Genomic DNA, 18,424 nt, shown 5'->3' with positions numbered 1-18,424 from the left:
AAACACTGAGTGCCGAAATACAGAAAAAAAAACTAAACTGTAGGAAAAGAGTGAATATCGAACATCTATCGTTTCCTTCAAACTTTTTTGAGGGGTGCAAGGCCCCCTATATTCCCCAATGTGTGGAGCAAGCACACTGAACTTATACATACCAACTCCGAGATTGCCATACCTCAGAGAAAAGGGATTATTATTCTGAGAAATGGCAATGTTAGAATCTAAGTTTTTGTAAGTTCATATTTTCTACCATTCTGCCTCTGTATTTGGCGCGCGATTTTTCAGGTGCTGACATTTCAGAGAGTTACCGTTTTTCTTGCCATTACTTACCCTGTGCACAGACTCAGATAACCAAAACAAAATATTTAAATTTGCCCTACTGGCAGACTCCTGCACATATCAGTGTGATCTTATTAACAGACTAAATTGGTTTCCTGTTACAGAGAGGGTTTCCTTCCTGCTTAGCTCCCTCTACTCAGAATTAATGAACTAGGATACTACCCCCTCGGAAAACAAAACTACCTCTGAAAGAGTACTATTATTCTTTAAAAGAAAACCATGAGTGCAATATGACCCTTGTCTACCCACACTTCAAAACTGAAACAGGTGAAAAAAACTTATCTTAGTCAGAGCCTGCTACTTGGAATCTAGTCCCCCCAGAAATCAAATCTCTAGCAACATTTCATGTCAAAAAGCACTGAAAAAACACCTTAATAATGAAGCCAGGTGCAATTGCTATACAGACAATGGCTAATACACCCCAGGCAATGAACTCTATTTTTTCATTAAAACTTTGCAAAGCAATACATGATCTTTGTAATGTAATGCGTATTATTGTATACAACAGGCTATAAACTACTGTTGCATTAACTTCCTCTGTCTACATACACCTGTGTTATGTGCTGTATTATATACTTTGAAAAAAACATATTGTACATGTATAACTGTTATAAACTATGTTCTATTTAAAAACTAAAATTATTGCTTTACAAAACCGCTCTGTCGGCTCAGGTCATGGCGGAAAAGGGTCAATAGATCAGTCCACTTCCCTGGTCAACGAGCAGCAAATAAATTAAGAAATACAGAAATAGAAAAGGAAGTAAATAAATAAATGAATAGAAAAAGCATGTAAACTTCTGGTAGTAAACTCTGCATTATTATTATGTAATAGTGAAAGTAAAACACATTCTAACTACTGAACAGCCAACTGACTGGTTTAAAATGTAAGAAAATATATAAATTGTGAGTCAGCTTAAAATTCCAGATTTAATTATAAATGTATAACTTCAGTACTTACACAGTCCACATTGTGGAATTCTATTTTATTGTTCCTCAGAAAAAAGGAAAAAAATGATATCTATCTTATCAGTGCTTACAGTAAACATATTGTATACACATTTCAAAAATGTTTCAGAATCAGTGGCATTAAATGTACTAAGCCACAAAGATTATATACCCTCCCACATAAATATGTAATACAGCAAGTATCCTTCCAGAATGTAACAAAATTCTACCCCAAATAAGTTTCTCTCAACAATGGAGTTATTTTAACAAAAAGGTGTGCAAAGTAACATTTAAGATACGGCTGGGCCACAGGCAGTACTCGGTCTGGAGTTACCTATAACATTTGTTGACTTAGGCGCTGCACTAGAAAGGGAACCAGAACAGTCATGGACAAACCCATCATTGTGAACAGTTGGGAAATGAATAAAACTGCTTAAATATCCAGTGTTGGACAGCAATGCTATAAACTCACTGTCAGCAAGTCACTAAGCATCCCTCTGATTCTGTGGGGTCTGTGTTCATGCATTGAATGAATAACAATTTCAGTGAACAGCTCATGAGCTAAAGTTAAATAGTGAACACTGAAATCAAACACGTTTATCTTCAAAAAATAATTAATCAAATAGCCAAGTTGGCCAAGATCGCGAACGTTAATAAAAACACCTTATCAACCAAGCTGGGGGGCTGTGCCCCCCCAAACTATATACCATCTCAGAGATAGTACTACAGTGGGGAATACAGCAAATTTATAAAAGGGTTGATTTAGCTCACCTTATGCATCACGGTATTTCCTGGTTGTTGGCCAACTATGGCCATTCGATGAATTAATTTTTGAAGAGAAGCATGTTCAGTAATTTCAACGTTTACTGGTAAGCCGTTAACTGGAATTGTTATTTGATGTGTGACCACAGACCCGATTCTGCACCCCCTTTTTGATGAGCAAAACTAATGTGTGCTTTACCTTTGGAGGAACAGTCAAACTTAATAAATGGTACAAGAAAATAAAACACCTTGGCTATTTCTAGTCTGTGCTGTGGAATACAAACAGACCTGCCCTGTCCTGCTTCACTACCACTTACTCTGTAAAAGTCTACAGTAGTACTCATTTTTATATAACTGTGACATCCCACTGTGGTACTTTTAGGTTATTCATATAAGGCCTACCCTAAACAGACAGTGGCAGTTGTTATTCACATCGGTCACAAACAAGTTAACTTAAAGAACAGAAATAAGAAGTCTACAATAAATGCAATCACTGTGATAGTACTAAACTTTTTTCAGAGGCTTGAGATTAAACAGCAAACCAGTATACACTCAGATGTAACAACATAAAAGCAACAGGACTGCTTTGCTTAATGGGAACAAGCCTTCTCAAACATGCTTTTTTTTAGAATTCATTCAAAACAAATGTTATTAAAGGTTATATTCAGAATTAAAAATTCTACACTTTCAAAAGTTAGTATATTTTTTCAGCTGACACTACAAAAATATAATTTCTTCAGTCCATGCCCACAGCATGCACATCCCTGAAAAACAATACTCAGCACATCTATGTTAACTGGTACACTTCTGTTAATCACAAGCAAAAAAAAATCTTCACACAGAATCTTACTGGATTCGAAGAGCAGGGGCTCCCAGTTTTTGCCTCCTCCTCTTCATCATTATGAGGTTATGGAAAAGTTTTTTCTGCTGTATGGACAGCTTAATGTAGATGACACAGATAGATCTGACAAGAATCAAATATCATCCAAGTTCCAGAAAACTGACAAGGGTCATAAGAAGCCATGTAAACTGCAGCTCTGCACTACAGAAGAACATACGCAGCGTTGTATGTACTTCTGGAAACAACCCTCGTTCACATATGCAAAAGACCTGGCTACCAACAGCCCTGGCCAAATCTCAATGACTGACAAATCTTGTTGTGCAAAGTTGCATCCTGGGAGTCAACTGCTGCCCTTTACAGAGATTACTTTCAAAATATTGATATCAGAATCACCAGGAAAATTACAACAGGCTGTGACAATGTATTAAGGATGTCAAAGCCCACAGCATCCAGATGCAAGCTAGGTGATATACTTTATCATAAAATAACATAACACTTGCTTCACTCATACAGTGCCTGGCAGATCACTGTGGGAGTAATGGACAACTCATGTTAGTCCAGGGACGAGACTGACATCAGAGAACAGCAAATCAAAACAGACAGGGTGGGAGGGCTTGAAGAGTCAAACTTAGAACAGGAGTGACAAGAGACCCTGGTCAAATATCTGGCATACCACAAGACTTAACACGTTAAAAGCAACAGAGGGCTTATCTTAGTGCAGACATTGGAAAATTGTCAGTGACCCGGAGCAAACAGCAGCTGTGCTACTGCTGTAAATGTGCAGGAATGGCTAAAAGCACTGTAGTCCCAGTGCCTGGATTAGGATAGACAGACTGTTCTGTTCTAAAAAACATTAAGGCTGCCAAAATAGGACACAGGTAATTAAAACTGACCACAAAATATTTCTTCATCAGGGTCCAGATGTAATCATGGTTGGTCATGAAGGAAACAAACAAACAAGTTTGAAAAGAGTTACAAGTCATCATCTCCCAAGTTCTTTATAAATCCTTTTCAGTAGAATTTTATAACTCACATAAACACCACTTGAGAGGCTCAGAAGACCAATATTTGGACAGTTTCTTCTTTCCTCCAAGTTGAGTTTCAAACAATGGTCACTTTCGTAAAACTATCCACAGAAAACAAAAGGCAGTAGATTAGCGTTACCCTTACAAGCATGCCGTTATACCTATGGCTATTTATATGAAATCATTTTCTGCCCCTTCTTCCATGACTATATAATCACTGAACTGCCACAGCTGCAGTAACTGGGGCACCTTTATTTCTGTTTCTCTTCCCCAGTTTCTCTAATCCCCCAGCAACAGAAGCCCTGTTTTTTTTGCACTCTAGAGCACTGCAGCTGTCAGTTAGAAAGATGTACTTCCCATTTCATCTTGTTTTTGCTGAAGTGTTGCACATCGCCAGTGTAGCATTTCTGTTCTACACTGTAGGAGTGTAATAGATCTATACACACAACTAAGTCAGCTGAGCCTAATTCCCCTAGGGAAAAAGTGTCAACAGAACACATTCTCTGGTCATGACTGTATTTGCAAACAAGGGCCAACATCAATGAGACTTTCCCTGCCTCTGGTTCAGTATATTATCAGTGTAATTTTTAAAATGTCTCCACTGGTAACTAGTTGGTTATTGTCCCATACTTTGTGAGACAGAGAGTTCTGGAGTGCCAGCTGCTTAAAAGAATGGTAATCGCAATACGGTTCCAGAAAGAAAGAGGTATCGCTTTCTAAACGTTATATAACAGGAGGGACCACAAAGAGCATCCACACATAGCGAACATCCCCAGGGTAATAAGAATTAAGGTCAAATGACAGAACACTAATGTGCAGTCAGTATGTAATTTACCCAGACAAACATGGACAGAGCAAGTTGCTGTCTGTGCTACGCACGATAACTGTTAAGACATGAGCATAAATAAACACACGCAATTCCAAGGTCCTTTTGAGAGCTTTCAGACAGCTAAAGCTTAAGCATCTATCTGGTATGCTGAAAGGTAGGCACAGTTCATTTAGCACATACCCTATTCACCAGACATGCAGCTGACAACCTTTAATCACTTCTTAACCAGTTTATCAATTTGTGGAAAATCACTGCAGTGTTTCTTTTTACAGATACAGATACACAAGAGTAAACTAATACAATATACCTTGGTAGCTACATTCAAATTACTAGGAAAGTATTAGAGTGATGTCAGTGATAATGGAACTTTTAGTACATGACAGTGTAAAGGTTCACAGGTTCATAGGTGAATACTAGGCTAATGACAGGGAGGGAGGGGGCTTTTTAAGCCTAACCATGCTTCCCAAATGCATCTAACAAGCTCTGAAACCCTATGGGTATTTTAAGAGATATACTTAGGCTTGGGGATTAAGCATTTATATGCTACTTCTGTCTACTACAGACATAGATGCCAGACCAGGGGTACATTTTCAGTTCCCCATCCACTGGTTCAGGTTATACCTGAAGTGGGTTAGGGAAGAACTATGCTGCACAAGCATAGGAAGCCTGTTCCAGAGATGAGGGAGTCTGTGATACATATCTGTCCTTCCAACATGTCGTATTTATGTTGCAGATAAGGTTCAGGTTCCTAGATAGTACAGTTGTGTACCTACCATAAATGTAGATGTTCGAGTGTATTCACTGTTGCAGTCATTACTCTTGGGTTATCCTGCTGGCAGGCTACCCTCAGTCGGACAGAATTCCAAAGTCTAGGTCCGGCGTCAGTTGCTGTCGCCTCTTCCCTGACGTCAGTGTGCCAGGGGTATAAAAGATGCAGCAGACGCCATTTTCTTCAGTTTTTCTTGCCCCAGATGTCAGGTGCCCCCAAATTGGAAGGCTGAAAAATATGCCAATAAAAATGCATGCACAAAAATAACATTTCCTTCATCTACAAGCAAATACACCAAAAAGATTGTATAGGATAGAGAAGTGCAGATAGGTCCCAGCAAAGAGAAGGGGGATGGTGGGTGGGTAACCTGGACTGCAACAGTGAATACACTCGAACATCTACATTTATGGTAGGTATACAATCGAACATCTACATTTATGGTAGGTACACAACTGTACTATGTTCATCATGTTTCACTGTTGCAGTCATTACTCCTGGGTAGAATCCCAAAGCTGAGTATGGGTGGCTGGGTTAAATAGGATTAGGAGAGGCTATGAGGCCCTGCAGAACTGCAGTGGTGAAGCCTGCTCTGGACTTAGAGTACAGAGGCAAGTAGTAGTACTTTGTAAAGGTGTGCACTGAACTCCAAGTTGCAGCCTCTAAGATATCTTTGGTTGGTACTCCTCTGAGAAAGGCTGCTGAAGTGGCTGCTGCTCTGGTGGAATGAGGCCTAATGCCCTGAGGCACTGATTTGCCATGTTGAAAATAGCAGAAAAGGATGCAATGGCCTATCCATTTAGAAATAGTCTGTTTTGAGATAGCCTTTCCTTGTGATCCGGCAGCATATGACACTAAAGGTTGCTCAGTCTTTCTGAAAGCTTTAGTTCTGTCCAAGTAGAAGCGCAACTGCCTGTGTATGTCCAAAGAATGCAGAATTTTCTCACCTTTGTTCTGTGGATTTAGGTAAAAGGTAGGCAAGTGAATGCTTTGGTTGAGGGCCACACTGGACACCACCTTAGGCATAAATGTAGGGTTTGTCCTCAGAGAAACCCTGTCTGGATGAAAAATGATAAAAGGTTCCACAGCCATAAGTGCTTGTAAATCCAAGACTCGTCTTGTGGAGGTTATTGCTAGGAGCAGAGCTGTTTTCCAGGATAAGAATTTTATATCTGCTGTTGATGCTGGCTCGAAAGGAGGCAGTGTGAGTTTTTCCAAAACATAGTTGAGGTCCCAGGCCGGAACTGGTGCTCTCCTTGGAGGCCTAATGTTTTTTGGCCCCTCTGAGGTACTGCCTTATTAAAGGATGAGAAAAGATAGGTGGTTCCGTATTGTAATGGACTGAAATGGCAGAGGCATGAATCTTAATTGATGACAAAGAAAGGCCTTTGTTCAGCATCTCAGTTAGGTATTGTAAAATCTGAGGAATATTTGGTACAGACGTGTCACTGCCTTGTTCCTAGTTCCAAGCACAGAATCTCTTCCATTTTTCTGCATAAGATTTTCTGGTACTGGGCCTCCTGGCCTCCAAGATAACATCCAAAACAGCTTTTGAAAGAGGCGCATTCTGAATGGCTACATTATCCGCCATGCTGCCACATTTAAGGTCCTGAGTTGGCTGTGCAGGATCTAATTGTTTTGTTGGGTCAGCAAGTGAGAAGTTTCAGGCAATATCCATGCTGGACCTTGAGGCAAGCTCTTTAGGATTGGGTACCAGTGCTGGCGTGGTCAGTCTGGTGCAATCAGTATCATTTTTGGCTTCTCTTGTCTGACCTTTAGGAGTACTCTGAAAAGGAGAGGCAGTGGGGGAAAAGCATATGCTGTTAGATTTTTCCAGCTGAATGATAGGGCGTCCACTTTCCATGCTTGCTTGTGATAAATCCTTGTGCAAAATCTCTGCAATTGACAGTTGTGAGGGGAGGCAAATAGATCCATGTCTGGGCATCCCCATTCCTTTATTATCATGCTGAAGACTTGTGGATCCAATTTCCATTCATGGGGATTCATGAGATTTCTGCTTAGATCGTCTGCCAGAGTATTTGTTTTTCCTGGCAGGAATTGTGCTTGCAGGTGAACGTGATAAGCCAATGCTGTGTCCCATAAGGTCATTGCTTGTCTGCAGGGGGGGTAGGAATGTGTACCTCCCTGCTTGTTTATGTACCACATGACCATAGTGTTGTCTGTCTTTATCAGTAACTGTCCTGGATGAAGCAGGTCCTTGAAAGCTGTCAGGGCATTTTGAACAGCTAGCACCTCTTTTTGATTGATGTGAAGATGCATCTAGTTTGCAGGCCATGTGCCCTGAATACATTTTCCAGCCATATGGGCCCCCCCCAGGCATAATCTGATGCATCCGTTGTCAGTGTCTGTCTGGCTGTGGGTAAACTGAATGGCAGACCCTTGCGGTGGCAGGCTTCTGCCCACCATCGAAACTCCTGTTGTAGGCAGGGAATTAGTGCAATTACTGTCTCCAGGCTGTGGCAATGCTGAGTCCAAACACTTTTCAGATACCATTGTAGTTTCCTCATATGCAGTCTGGTATATGGAATTAGTAGAATGCAGGATGCCATGAAACCCAAGGCCTGCAGGATTTTCCTTGCAGATAAGTGGGTTTTTGTTGCCAATTTCTTAAAGTAAGTAGTCAGTTGCTTTTGCTTGTCTGGCGTGAGATAAGCCATCTGGGCAGCTGTATTTAAGCTTGCACCCAGGAATATTATCTCTTGAGAGGGCATTAGTTTTGATTTCTTTTCGTTTACTGTGTACCCTAGGGCAATTAGTAATCTTTTTACAAACGCCAGATGCTTTTGAAGAGTGTCTTTGTTCTCTGCTTGAATTAGGCAGTCGTCCAAGTAGGGATATATTTGAATTCCTTTTTGTTTGTAAAATGCAATTACTGGTGCCAGGCATTTTGTGAAGACCCTGGGTGCAGTAGATAAGCCAGAGGGCAATGCAGAGAATTGGTAATGCATTGAGCCAGCTATGAATCTGAGGTATCCTCTGCAAGATTGTCTGATGCAGGTATGCCTCTTTTAGGTCCAAAGTTAAGAGCCAAGCCTTCTTCCCCAGCATGGGCAGTATCTGCTGAAGAGTCAACATCTTGAATTTTGGAACTTCCAGAAACGTATTTAGTATAGACAGGTCCAGTATTGGTCTCTAGGTTTTGTCCTTCCTGGGTACTAGGAAAAGTCTGGAGTAAAATCCTTGCCCCTGCTCTTGTTGTGGTACTTGCTGAATGGCCCTCATGTCTATGAGGGCTGCAATTTGTTTTTGTGCCTCTGCCTATTGATTGTGTGGCAGGTCTGGCATGTCCTTTGACCTTGGTAGAGTGTGAAAATGAAACCTGTAGCCTTGGGACACTACGTTCAGGACCCATTTGTCTTGGGTAATCATTTGCCAATTTGATGAAAAAAGTGCTAGTTTTCCCCCTAAGGGGGCTGTCAAAAGAAAACTGCTTGGAACTGGTAGAGGAAAGTCATTGGGACTGTTTCCTGTAAGGTTGTGATTTGTCTTCTCCGCTTTTGGAGGTAGGAGCATCCCATTGTTTGGGCCTGTATGAGCCTTGGGGCTGAGATCTGCCTCTGGGACACCTGTATCTGCCTCTTTGTGGTCTGTCTGACAATGGAAAGGACCAATTTTTAGAAGGCCAGTTCCTGCTAAACCTGGGTGGCTGTACTCAACACCTCTTCTGCTTTAGTACCAAACAAAGTATCATGCTGCAACGGTGCATCTAATAATTTTGCTTTAACATGATCAGGCAGATTCTGTTCCTTTAACCAAACATGCCTTCTAATAACAGAACCTGTAACAGTGGCCCTGCAAGAGGCCTCCAGTGAATCATAACCACATTGCAAAGTATGCTTTCCCACTTGTTCAGTTGCATGCAATAAATCCTGCAATTCTTTGTTCTCTGAGCATTCAGTATTTGTCAACATTTTCTGTTTAAGCAGTGACATTAAATATTGCTGATATTTAAGCATATGAAACTGACAATTTGAAGCCCTTACAGCCAGGGTAGCAGAAGTGTAGACTTTTTTCCCCCATCTATCTAGAGCCCTAGAATCCCTATCAGAGGGGACAGGGTTTTTTGCAGTGGAAGCTTTAACCCCCTTGGGACCCTGAGATATAGTTTCTGGGTCAGCAGCAGGGTTTTTATATAGGAATTTATGAGAATCCGGGACCCTGTAGTATCTGTCTGGCTTAGCAGGTGCAGGGGGTAAAGAGTCTGGGGACAGTCCGAACTCTGAAAATACATCATCTACAATGTCTAGAACAGGTGGAATAGCAAGAGGTCTGTGCTGAGGAAGTAGCAGAAAGTCTCTGAGCCTTTTCTTAGATTCTGAATAATCTTGGCTCTCCCAGTAGAAATGCTCCCTCATAGTATGCAGGGTTTCCCCAAAAGAATAATCCTCAGGAGGAGAGGCTGAACAAATGGATTCTTCAGCATCAGAATCCTCATAGGGAAGCATGGAGTAATCCTGTTCAGAAGAGGAATCAGAGGAAATAGATACCTGAGCAGAAGAATCATACTCTGTCTCTTGCCTAGGCCTCTTATCAGGAGGGGGATGGGAGCCCCTGATTAAAGTAATTAGGTCTTCGGCCATTTTGAGCATCTGTTTTTTAGGCATGGAAGTCTGAGTAGGAGAATACTGTACTTGTTTCTTTGTCTTTGAAGCTGAAGATGGCTTAATATATAGTTGTGTAGGTCTGAAGACACCCAGGTCTGAAGACACCCTCAGAAGCCGATGCCTGCTCAGTGGCTCTGGACCCATCTGAGGGAATGATTTCCGAGTGTCCAATACCTTGAGTATCCAGAGGCCCAGTGGGCTCCACGTGCGAGTCGGTAGCGGCCTGTGGCTCTGAGGTAGCGGGCGCCAGGGTCTGCGAAAGCACCTCACTGAGAACCGGCGACTGGCCTAGTAGAGGCTTCGTCATCGGTTTTGGACCTTGGATGCCTATCCTTGCCCTTGCGTTTTTTTGTAAACTCCGGTTGTCAGCTATTCCGATGGCATTATATAATTAAATCTTCGGCCAATGTAATGAAATGCAAAATCGAACCGACACTTGATAGTGCGTTGGTTAAATCTAGCACAAAACAGACAGCTAGCAATGTTGTGATCAGGGCCTAGGCAAATAATACAGTAAGAGTGAAAATCCTTATGAGGTATTTGCTTCCCACAAGAAATACAATTGTTAACTTTTTCTGACATCAGTCTGGAGCAAGAAAAAAGTTTCCCCAACGGGGTACTTAGCTTTAATGAAGACTTCGGTTCTGAAATTCGGATTTGAAAATCTCAGGAGTCGGCCAACCGGCACTTGCGAACTGCTTTTGCTTCGGGCACCCACGGCAAGAAAGATTGAAGAAAATGGCGTCGGCTGTATCTTTTATACCCCTGGTGCACTGACGTCAGGGAAGAGGCGACAGCAACCGACGCCAGACCTAGACTTTGGAATTCTGGCCGACTGAGGGTAGCCTGCCAGCAGGATAACCCCAAGAGTAATGACTGCAACAGTGAAACAAGATGAGCATCAGGTGGCTCTGATGCAGTTTGTTTAGCAGATGTGCAACAGGTCCATCAGAGAGGGATTAGAGGATGCTTTGTAGGCCAGGCTTAGAATCCTCTTAGCAGTCTATAGGAGACCGAGTACAGCGATAGGGCTTTGAGATGGTCCACATGAGACATGTTTACACTCTGTACTGTTTTTGAGAGGAACCTCTGTGGACACTTTAGTTGTTGCACATGCCTTGTCAGGTACATACCGAAGGGGGTGTTGTACTCAGTGACTGGTCTGGTGAGGGTAGAGTACATTGGAACAATGACAACTATGGACCTAGATGACACCGTCATCATCTTCTTTCGGCTGTTCCTGTTAGAGGTCACCACAGCGGATCATCTGTTTCCATTCCTTCCTGTCCTCTGCATCTTGCTCTGTCACACCAACCACCTGCATGACCTCTCTCACCACATCCATAAACCTTATCTTAGGCCTTCTTCTTTTCCTGTTACCTGGTAGCTTCATCCTTAGCATCTTTTTCTCAATATACTCAGCATCCCTCCTCAGCACATGTCCAAACCAATGTAATCTTGCCTCTCTGGCTTTGTCTCCAAACCCTCCAACCTGGGCTGACCCTCTAATATACTTATTCCTAATCCTGTCCACCCTCGTCACACCCAGTGCAAATCCTAACATCTTTAACTCTGCCACATCCAGCTCAGACTCCTGCCTTTTTGTCAATGCCACTGTCTCCAACCCATATAACATAGTTGGTCTCACTACCCTCTTGTAGACCTTCCCTTTCACTCTTACTGGTACTCGTCTGTCACAAATCACTCCTGACACTCTTCTCCATTCACTCCATCCTACCTGTACTCTGTTCTTCACCTTTCTTCCACACTCAGCATTACTCTGAACTACTGATCCCAAGTATTTAAACTCATCCCATCGCCACCTCTACTCCTTGCATCCTCACCATTCCTCTATCCTCCCTCTCATTCACACATATATATTCCGTCTTAGTCCTGCTGACCTTCATTCCTCTTCTCTCTAGAGCATATCTCCATCTCTCCAGGGTCTCCTCCACCTGTTCCCTACTCTCACTACAGATCACAATGTAATCTGCAAACATCATAGTTCACGGGGGCTCCTGTCTGATCTCATCTGTCAACCTGTCCATCACCATTGCAAATAAGAAAGGGCTCAGAGCTGATCCTTGATGTAATCTCACCTCCATTTTAAATGTATCCGTCACTCCAACCGCAGACCTCACCGCTGTCTCACTACCCTCGTACATATCCTGTACCACTCTTACATAGATGACATATCCTTGCTTATAAGTTGCACAACATCGAAGTATGTCCTTACTATCATAGACACATGATGGTCAAGGGCCAGGTTACTATCTACATGCATTCACAAATCCCTGAATACTGGCTCTATTCTTAGGGGTGTATTATCAATATGGTAGCTTCCAGGGATAGGTGTCTTTCCATAAGATACCATTATGCATTTCTTTGCACTGAGTTTTAGGCTGTGGCTCTGGCACCAGTTACTAGTTTGTGTCAGGCCTTCTTGGTGAGTTTTGTGTCTGAGCAATTCTATGACTGTGCCTAGATTTTAATCATTTGCAAGCCTGGTCCATAGGAGGCCTGTGTTGTTGACCTTGACTTTAGAGAAGTAGATGCCAAAAATGAGTGGCCCAAACACAGAGCCCTGAGGAACTGTGCTAGTGACTTACCTTTTGTTGAGGTAGACTCCTCTAACATCTTGGGTCCTATCTGTTAGCCAGCTGGCTATCCAGCAGGTAACACAGGGATTTATATCTAATTTTGTGAGTTTGTCTACAATGCCCGAGTGGAGTACTGTGTTGAAATGCTTTGGCCAGGCCAAGGTAGGCAATATGTATTGTTTTATCCTCATCCATAGCTTTAGTGACCTTTTCAAAGAAGTATATTAGGTTGAGTAGCCATGACCTGCCCCTGACAAAACCACAATTGATTGGCTCCAGTGCCTGAAGGTTTCCTATGTTATTATCATCTCCATGATAATTCTTTCCATAAGTTTGCACATGAGACTAGTTGGACTTCTGCAGCTAGTAGGGCCGTTGGTAGCCCACCCATGCAAAGATGGATGACAGTTTCAGTCCTACATTCACTTGGCACAAAGTCTGGTTATATAGCGATTTTAGTGGTCTTTACAGTTTGTGTTTCATGCTATTAAAGAGACATTCTGGGATATTATCGGGCACATGAATGCAGTTTTCTTGGCCTTGGAGACCGTGTGCATTGAAGACATGTTCCCTACTGATAGTTGGTAGTATTATGGCAGAGGGTACTTTCTGAGGGCTATCGGGGGGGGGGGGGCAATAAAACTGGAGTCGGCCAGTAGACTTTCTACACTTCCCGGCTCAGTATAGATGACTCCATTTACTACATCTGCATAAACAGACAGTAGTGTTGCAGCCTCATCATTTTCCTTAAGGCCTGTTAAATCATTTAATAAGTGCAGTGAATGACTCCAAGTTGTTAAAGAGTTTTAATGCATTTTTCAGGACTACACCACCACCTGACTACTGACCAAGTATTCAAGCACACATCTAAATTGTATAATGAACTCTTTTAATGCACAATCTGACCACTGCCATCATAATTCAATTACCACAGGGCCTAAATAATCACTACTTAAGCTGAGGTGTGTTTGTTTCTTTTATTATACCTTTATGAATTGTATGAGTCTCCATCTGATGGTCATTCCTCTCTTACAGTTATCAATCACAACAAATAAGTAAATAAACAAACATGTTTGACACACACCTACATTATTGGTGGGCCTGAAGATACCTCCTGCTATTGTGTACGCATATTTACTATTATCATTCACAATCTTTTCTAGTGGATGAAAGTTATAAGAGTTAAGTTGTTTTGAACAGTCTCAGCTTGTTTTGGTAATTAATGCATTTTCTGTAGTTGCATGGAAAAGAGCAATTTACTAACAAAGCACAATATAAACAATCTGAATTTCTGAGCACAGAACCTGCTGCATACAGTTTCCACCCATAGATTATATTGCACAGTTTATTCCTATGAAGGCTGTAAGGTAAACCAACAGATTTAAAGACAAGGATCTTCAGTAATGCCATCCTGTTTCTTCTGATGACATTAAGTTTACAGCAGATTAGACTGGAATTCGAACACTGCAGTTGGCAAAATCCTTGGGATTCAATAAGAAAGCTCAGTGCACCAAAACCTCCTTCTGACAAAACACACACATACACACCTGTATGAAAAGGCTCTTTTCAAATTTCTTCTGGATAAAAAGTAAAATCATCCTTCAGGTCCACTGTGTCCACACTACTGAAAGAGTGAGAATTTGAAAAGTACTCAGTCAAGACAGCACAGAAAAGGCTGGTCTTACATATGAGAATTTCAAAAGCTTGTCTGCAGGTATCTATGTTGTGATGATGATGTGAGGTATTGCCTAATATGCCAAGAGAAGTAGGACAGTGAATGTGTAACATATGCCAGCATAGCTAGCTGGAGTTTTGTAAAGAATTATACGTCATTTATATATCAAGCTGATTTGTAAGGATGCTTGTGTTGAAAAATATATTTGTAAAGCTGCTTGTGTTAAAAAATGTACCAACAGTGGGTCCTGCTATTCAGAAATGAAATACACCTGTATGTCAGATTGTACTGTAACTGTTTAAATGAATGCAGTATAACAGAGGATACTGGAAGAGAAGAGGTTAAACTCAGTTCAGCTAACTTTGAAAAATAGTCCGAAATTAAATTACCTGATTTAGGCCATAAAGATTGTATCTTACAGTTCTCATTGCAGCCAGAAACAAAATGTCTGTGAAAATCAGGATGAGGAATCCTACTCAATTGTCGTAAGGGTGAACTAATTGTTACCCTGGAAGGCTGGAAGTTTTTGAAATGGTTTTATAGCTTTCAGATGCTATAACACATCTTAGCAAATCTCTATGTGTGTGTATGGTAACCCATATGTGCAAGATTCTGGCTCAGTTTCTAGTGAAGGGGTTATTGTGGGAACCAGAAGTCAGAACTAGATGTATGTAATGTCATTATGTAATCCAGCACTAAAATGATGTTTTAATACTAGATGAGACAGAAGTCTGGTGTCAGTATGTTTGTGAAACGTAACAAGAAGGAAGACCACTCAGACCCACTTCATCTTGCCTTGCTCTAGTAAATAAACTAGGGAACAGTAATTCTTTAGATCAGTCAGGAAAATATAGTGAGATTAGTTAAGTATTGTTTTTCTGTATCTGTGTGAACCTTTCCATCTTTGTTATTTTTAATATTTCATGTGTCTGAAACTTTGGCGTTTATTGTAACTAGATATTCAGTATTTTCATGTTCTTTTTGTTATTTATTATTAAATATATTTAAACTTTTCATTGTGGCTGGACTTTCAGAGAATATTTTAACCTTCAAGAGTACTTATATTTATTTGGTGACACTGTGCCTGCCCCTGAATGTCTTGCTGCACTGGTCAAACCCTCCAATTTGTATTAGTATTAATTTTACTCAGTATAATTGTGTACCCTTGTAAGAGCCTTAGCATCTACCTTATAGTCTGGGCAGAGCGGGCATAGCTAGTAAATCTGTGCCAGCCTTTCCCAGGTATGTTTTGTGTTTGTGTGTGTGTGTGTGTGTGTGTGTGTGTGTGTGTGTGTGTGTGTGTGTGTGTGTGTGTGTGTGTGAGAAAATCAGATCTCAAAGTGTGTGTGTGTCAGCTACTTGGAGAAGGTATACAGAGCACTGGGTTCACAGAGAGGATGATGGAGGACTTGGCTTGAAATACTCCGCTGAGGACTCAACTCTACAGCTGTGGTCAGTATTGAGTCTTATCTGGGGCCTAGAGAGGGGGAAACCCAGTCAAAGGATGGGAGTGTGTTCCCTGTGTGCTCTTAAGGGTAAGTGTACTTGGTTCAGAAAGCTGCATCTGGAAATACTGTGTGCATCTATTTTTGTTCCAAGTGAATGTTCCTCACCAGTGTCAGTAGTAAGGATTGAGGCTCCTTGATTACTGGCCCAGAAGAGGGACATCACATATCAGTGAGCAGTGGTGTGGATATTAATTGAACTTCTGTAGCCTGTAGGCAGTTGTCACTGAAGGTGTGTGTACTCTCAGCAGTCACAAGGTAAACATAGTTTCATTTTCACAACAGTTTTATTTATTTTTTGTTAGGTTTAGTTTAGACAGGAAAAGCAGGCAAAGATGTTAGCAGAGGATTATGGCAAGCTGACAAAGAACCAGTTGGCCAAAGTGTGTGAAGCCAAAGAACTGGTGCATGCCAACCTGACTAAAGATGAAATGATTTCAGCCTTAGTTGCAGCTGCTGCCCAGACCATCAACCAGGAGGATAGCCAGTCTGATGATGGGGATTTGCAGCCCTTAGAAACAGGACAGTTCACCTTTTTACCTTTTCTTCAGAGAACGTAAAAACCCGTCTGGAGTTAGAGACTTGAACTGGAGGCCAAACGTTTTGAATTAGAATCAGCAGAGAGACTACAGCAGGCAAAAAAGATGGAATAAGAAACTGCAGAGAGACTGCGGTGTTCAGAGGTTGAAAAAGTAAGCGACAGAGGCATTTGGAGGATGAAGAAAATGAGAAGCAACATCATCATAAGAGGGAGATGCTGACTCTTCGTCAGGACCATGGAGGTAATGGGGAAGGGAATAACCAAACCCCGGAACCAATACAGGTCAGTAAATTTCTTCCATAGTTTATAGAAGGTGGTAACTTTTGATAGTCTAGTCATATATTTGAAAGAGTATGTGAACAGTATAATGTTGACGAAGGGGTCTGGGTAGAGTGCTTGACCCCCTTATTCCATGGTAAAGCTGTAACTACTGTTTCTAAATTGTCTGATACTGATTGTTTAAACTATGATGAGATTAAACAATGTTTATTGGAATGATTTAAGTGAACACCTGAACTAACAGAAATAAGTTTTGTTAGCACTGATGCAAGGTAGATGAAAGTGTATGTGATTATACTGCTGAGTTAAGCACTTATTTTCATAGGTGGGCGAGTGGGTGTCTGGTCATCACTTTTGAAAGACTGGTAGACTTTTTGGTAAGGGAACAAGCTCTTACCACTTTGCCTGGGGACATGAGAATCTGGTTGGCAGACTGGGAGTGTAACTCTGCAGAAAAGCTGGGAAAAAAGGGGATATCTACTTAGTAAGCAGGGCACCACTGTACAAGAAGGGGATACCCAGTGCTGCACATGGATATAAGGGAACCCATGGTGGGCACCCTAAACAACTCCAACATAGTCCACCAGTAACAGGGGAAGACACTAGTTCAGGTACATGACCAGGATCAAGGGTTACGTGTTTTAAATGTAACCAGTGTGGCCATGAAGCAAGGTGGGGAACAAAAGGTGGGGGAGCCAGCAAGTGGGAATAACAGTATACCAGTGGTAAGTTGTCTGGAGACAACAGGGTACCAAATTATCAATGGTTTGTATCCTATCTTAGTAGATGGAAGACAGGCCACTGGTAAGAGAGAGAGCCTGTGACATAACCATTGTGAACCCTGCAGTGGTTAAAGAGGAGTAGTACTTGCTTGAGCAGTTGACTCCAGTCAGAGCTTTAGGAGGGATCCCATTCCAAATACCTTTAGAAAAACAAGGAGCGTATCACCACAGGCAGATGATAAAATAAAGTAAAATCTTTAATGAACAATCCACGGACAACTCAAAAACAGGACAAGCGCTTTCGGCGTAATGCCTTCTTCAGATCCTGGTTATTGGGTTTTGAGTGGTTTATTTTTAAAATACTAACTTCCAATCACTATACTAAATCTCGATCAAGTGATTCCATTTAAAATCCGACAAGAAAATCTAGTTAAGAACGATAATCCACGATGTTTCATGGATCAGCCAATCCCAGACTGTTAAAACCAGCAAAGCTATTTTCTGACCAATAGGGCATTTACTCCATTGCTTCCGACTCACTGATATTCAATAAGAATATACACCTCCACACTGAGGTATCTTCCCAATAGGGTGCAAGCAAATGTTACACACCTCTTTGCCGTCCTATCAGAAAACAGCAGTATACCTTTCATGTTCAAAGAACAGCCTCCTACAGCAACATTAACAAATAATGCAAAGGTTATATCAGCTGTAAATATTTTTCATCAGTGAACATCTTACTTTCCTGTTAGGTTAACAATCCATTTTGTATGATCAAATGTGTTGTTGCATAGACCGTAGCTATTAGATGCAAATACTCCGATTAGTTCTTCCTTCTTCGTACGTAAACTCTCTGCTATTCTCTCTTTTTTAGCAGAGGCTAGACAAGGGGGTCACAAATATACATGTAGCATTGACTGTTACTGATTAATACATAGAGCATTTTGTCAGCTCTAAACTAAGGTCAAAGCAT

At 41.5% G+C, this 18,424-nt stretch overlaps 1 protein-coding gene across 6 annotated transcripts in view; it reads right to left on the bottom strand.

Moving 5' to 3' along the window:
- MAST2 (microtubule associated serine/threonine kinase 2) overlaps positions 1-18,424 on the bottom strand; it is a 2,532,505-nt gene that overhangs the window by 1,462,553 nt on the left and 1,051,528 nt on the right. The window contains exon 1 of one of the 6 annotated variants that reach the window (XM_044085938.1): positions 2,894-3,073. The exons of 4 other annotated variants lie outside the window; for them this stretch is intronic. In XM_044085938.1, coding sequence (XP_043941873.1) covers positions 2,894-2,943 — 50 coding nt within the window. In that variant the 5' untranslated portion in view covers positions 2,944-3,073. Of the gene's footprint in view, positions 1-2,893; positions 3,074-18,424 lie in introns of those variants that run through there. One more of the 6 variants, XM_044085941.1, reaches the window with a different exon arrangement.

Source organism: Protopterus annectens, chromosome 10.part0 (assembly GCF_019279795.1).
Source record: "Protopterus annectens isolate FY-2018-M chromosome 10.part0, PAN1.0, whole genome shotgun sequence".
Classification (NCBI taxonomy): Eukaryota; Metazoa; Chordata; order Ceratodontiformes; family Protopteridae; genus Protopterus; species Protopterus annectens.
The sequence above is the reverse complement of the archived record's forward strand: the minus strand, read 5'-3'. Positions and strand labels throughout refer to the sequence as shown.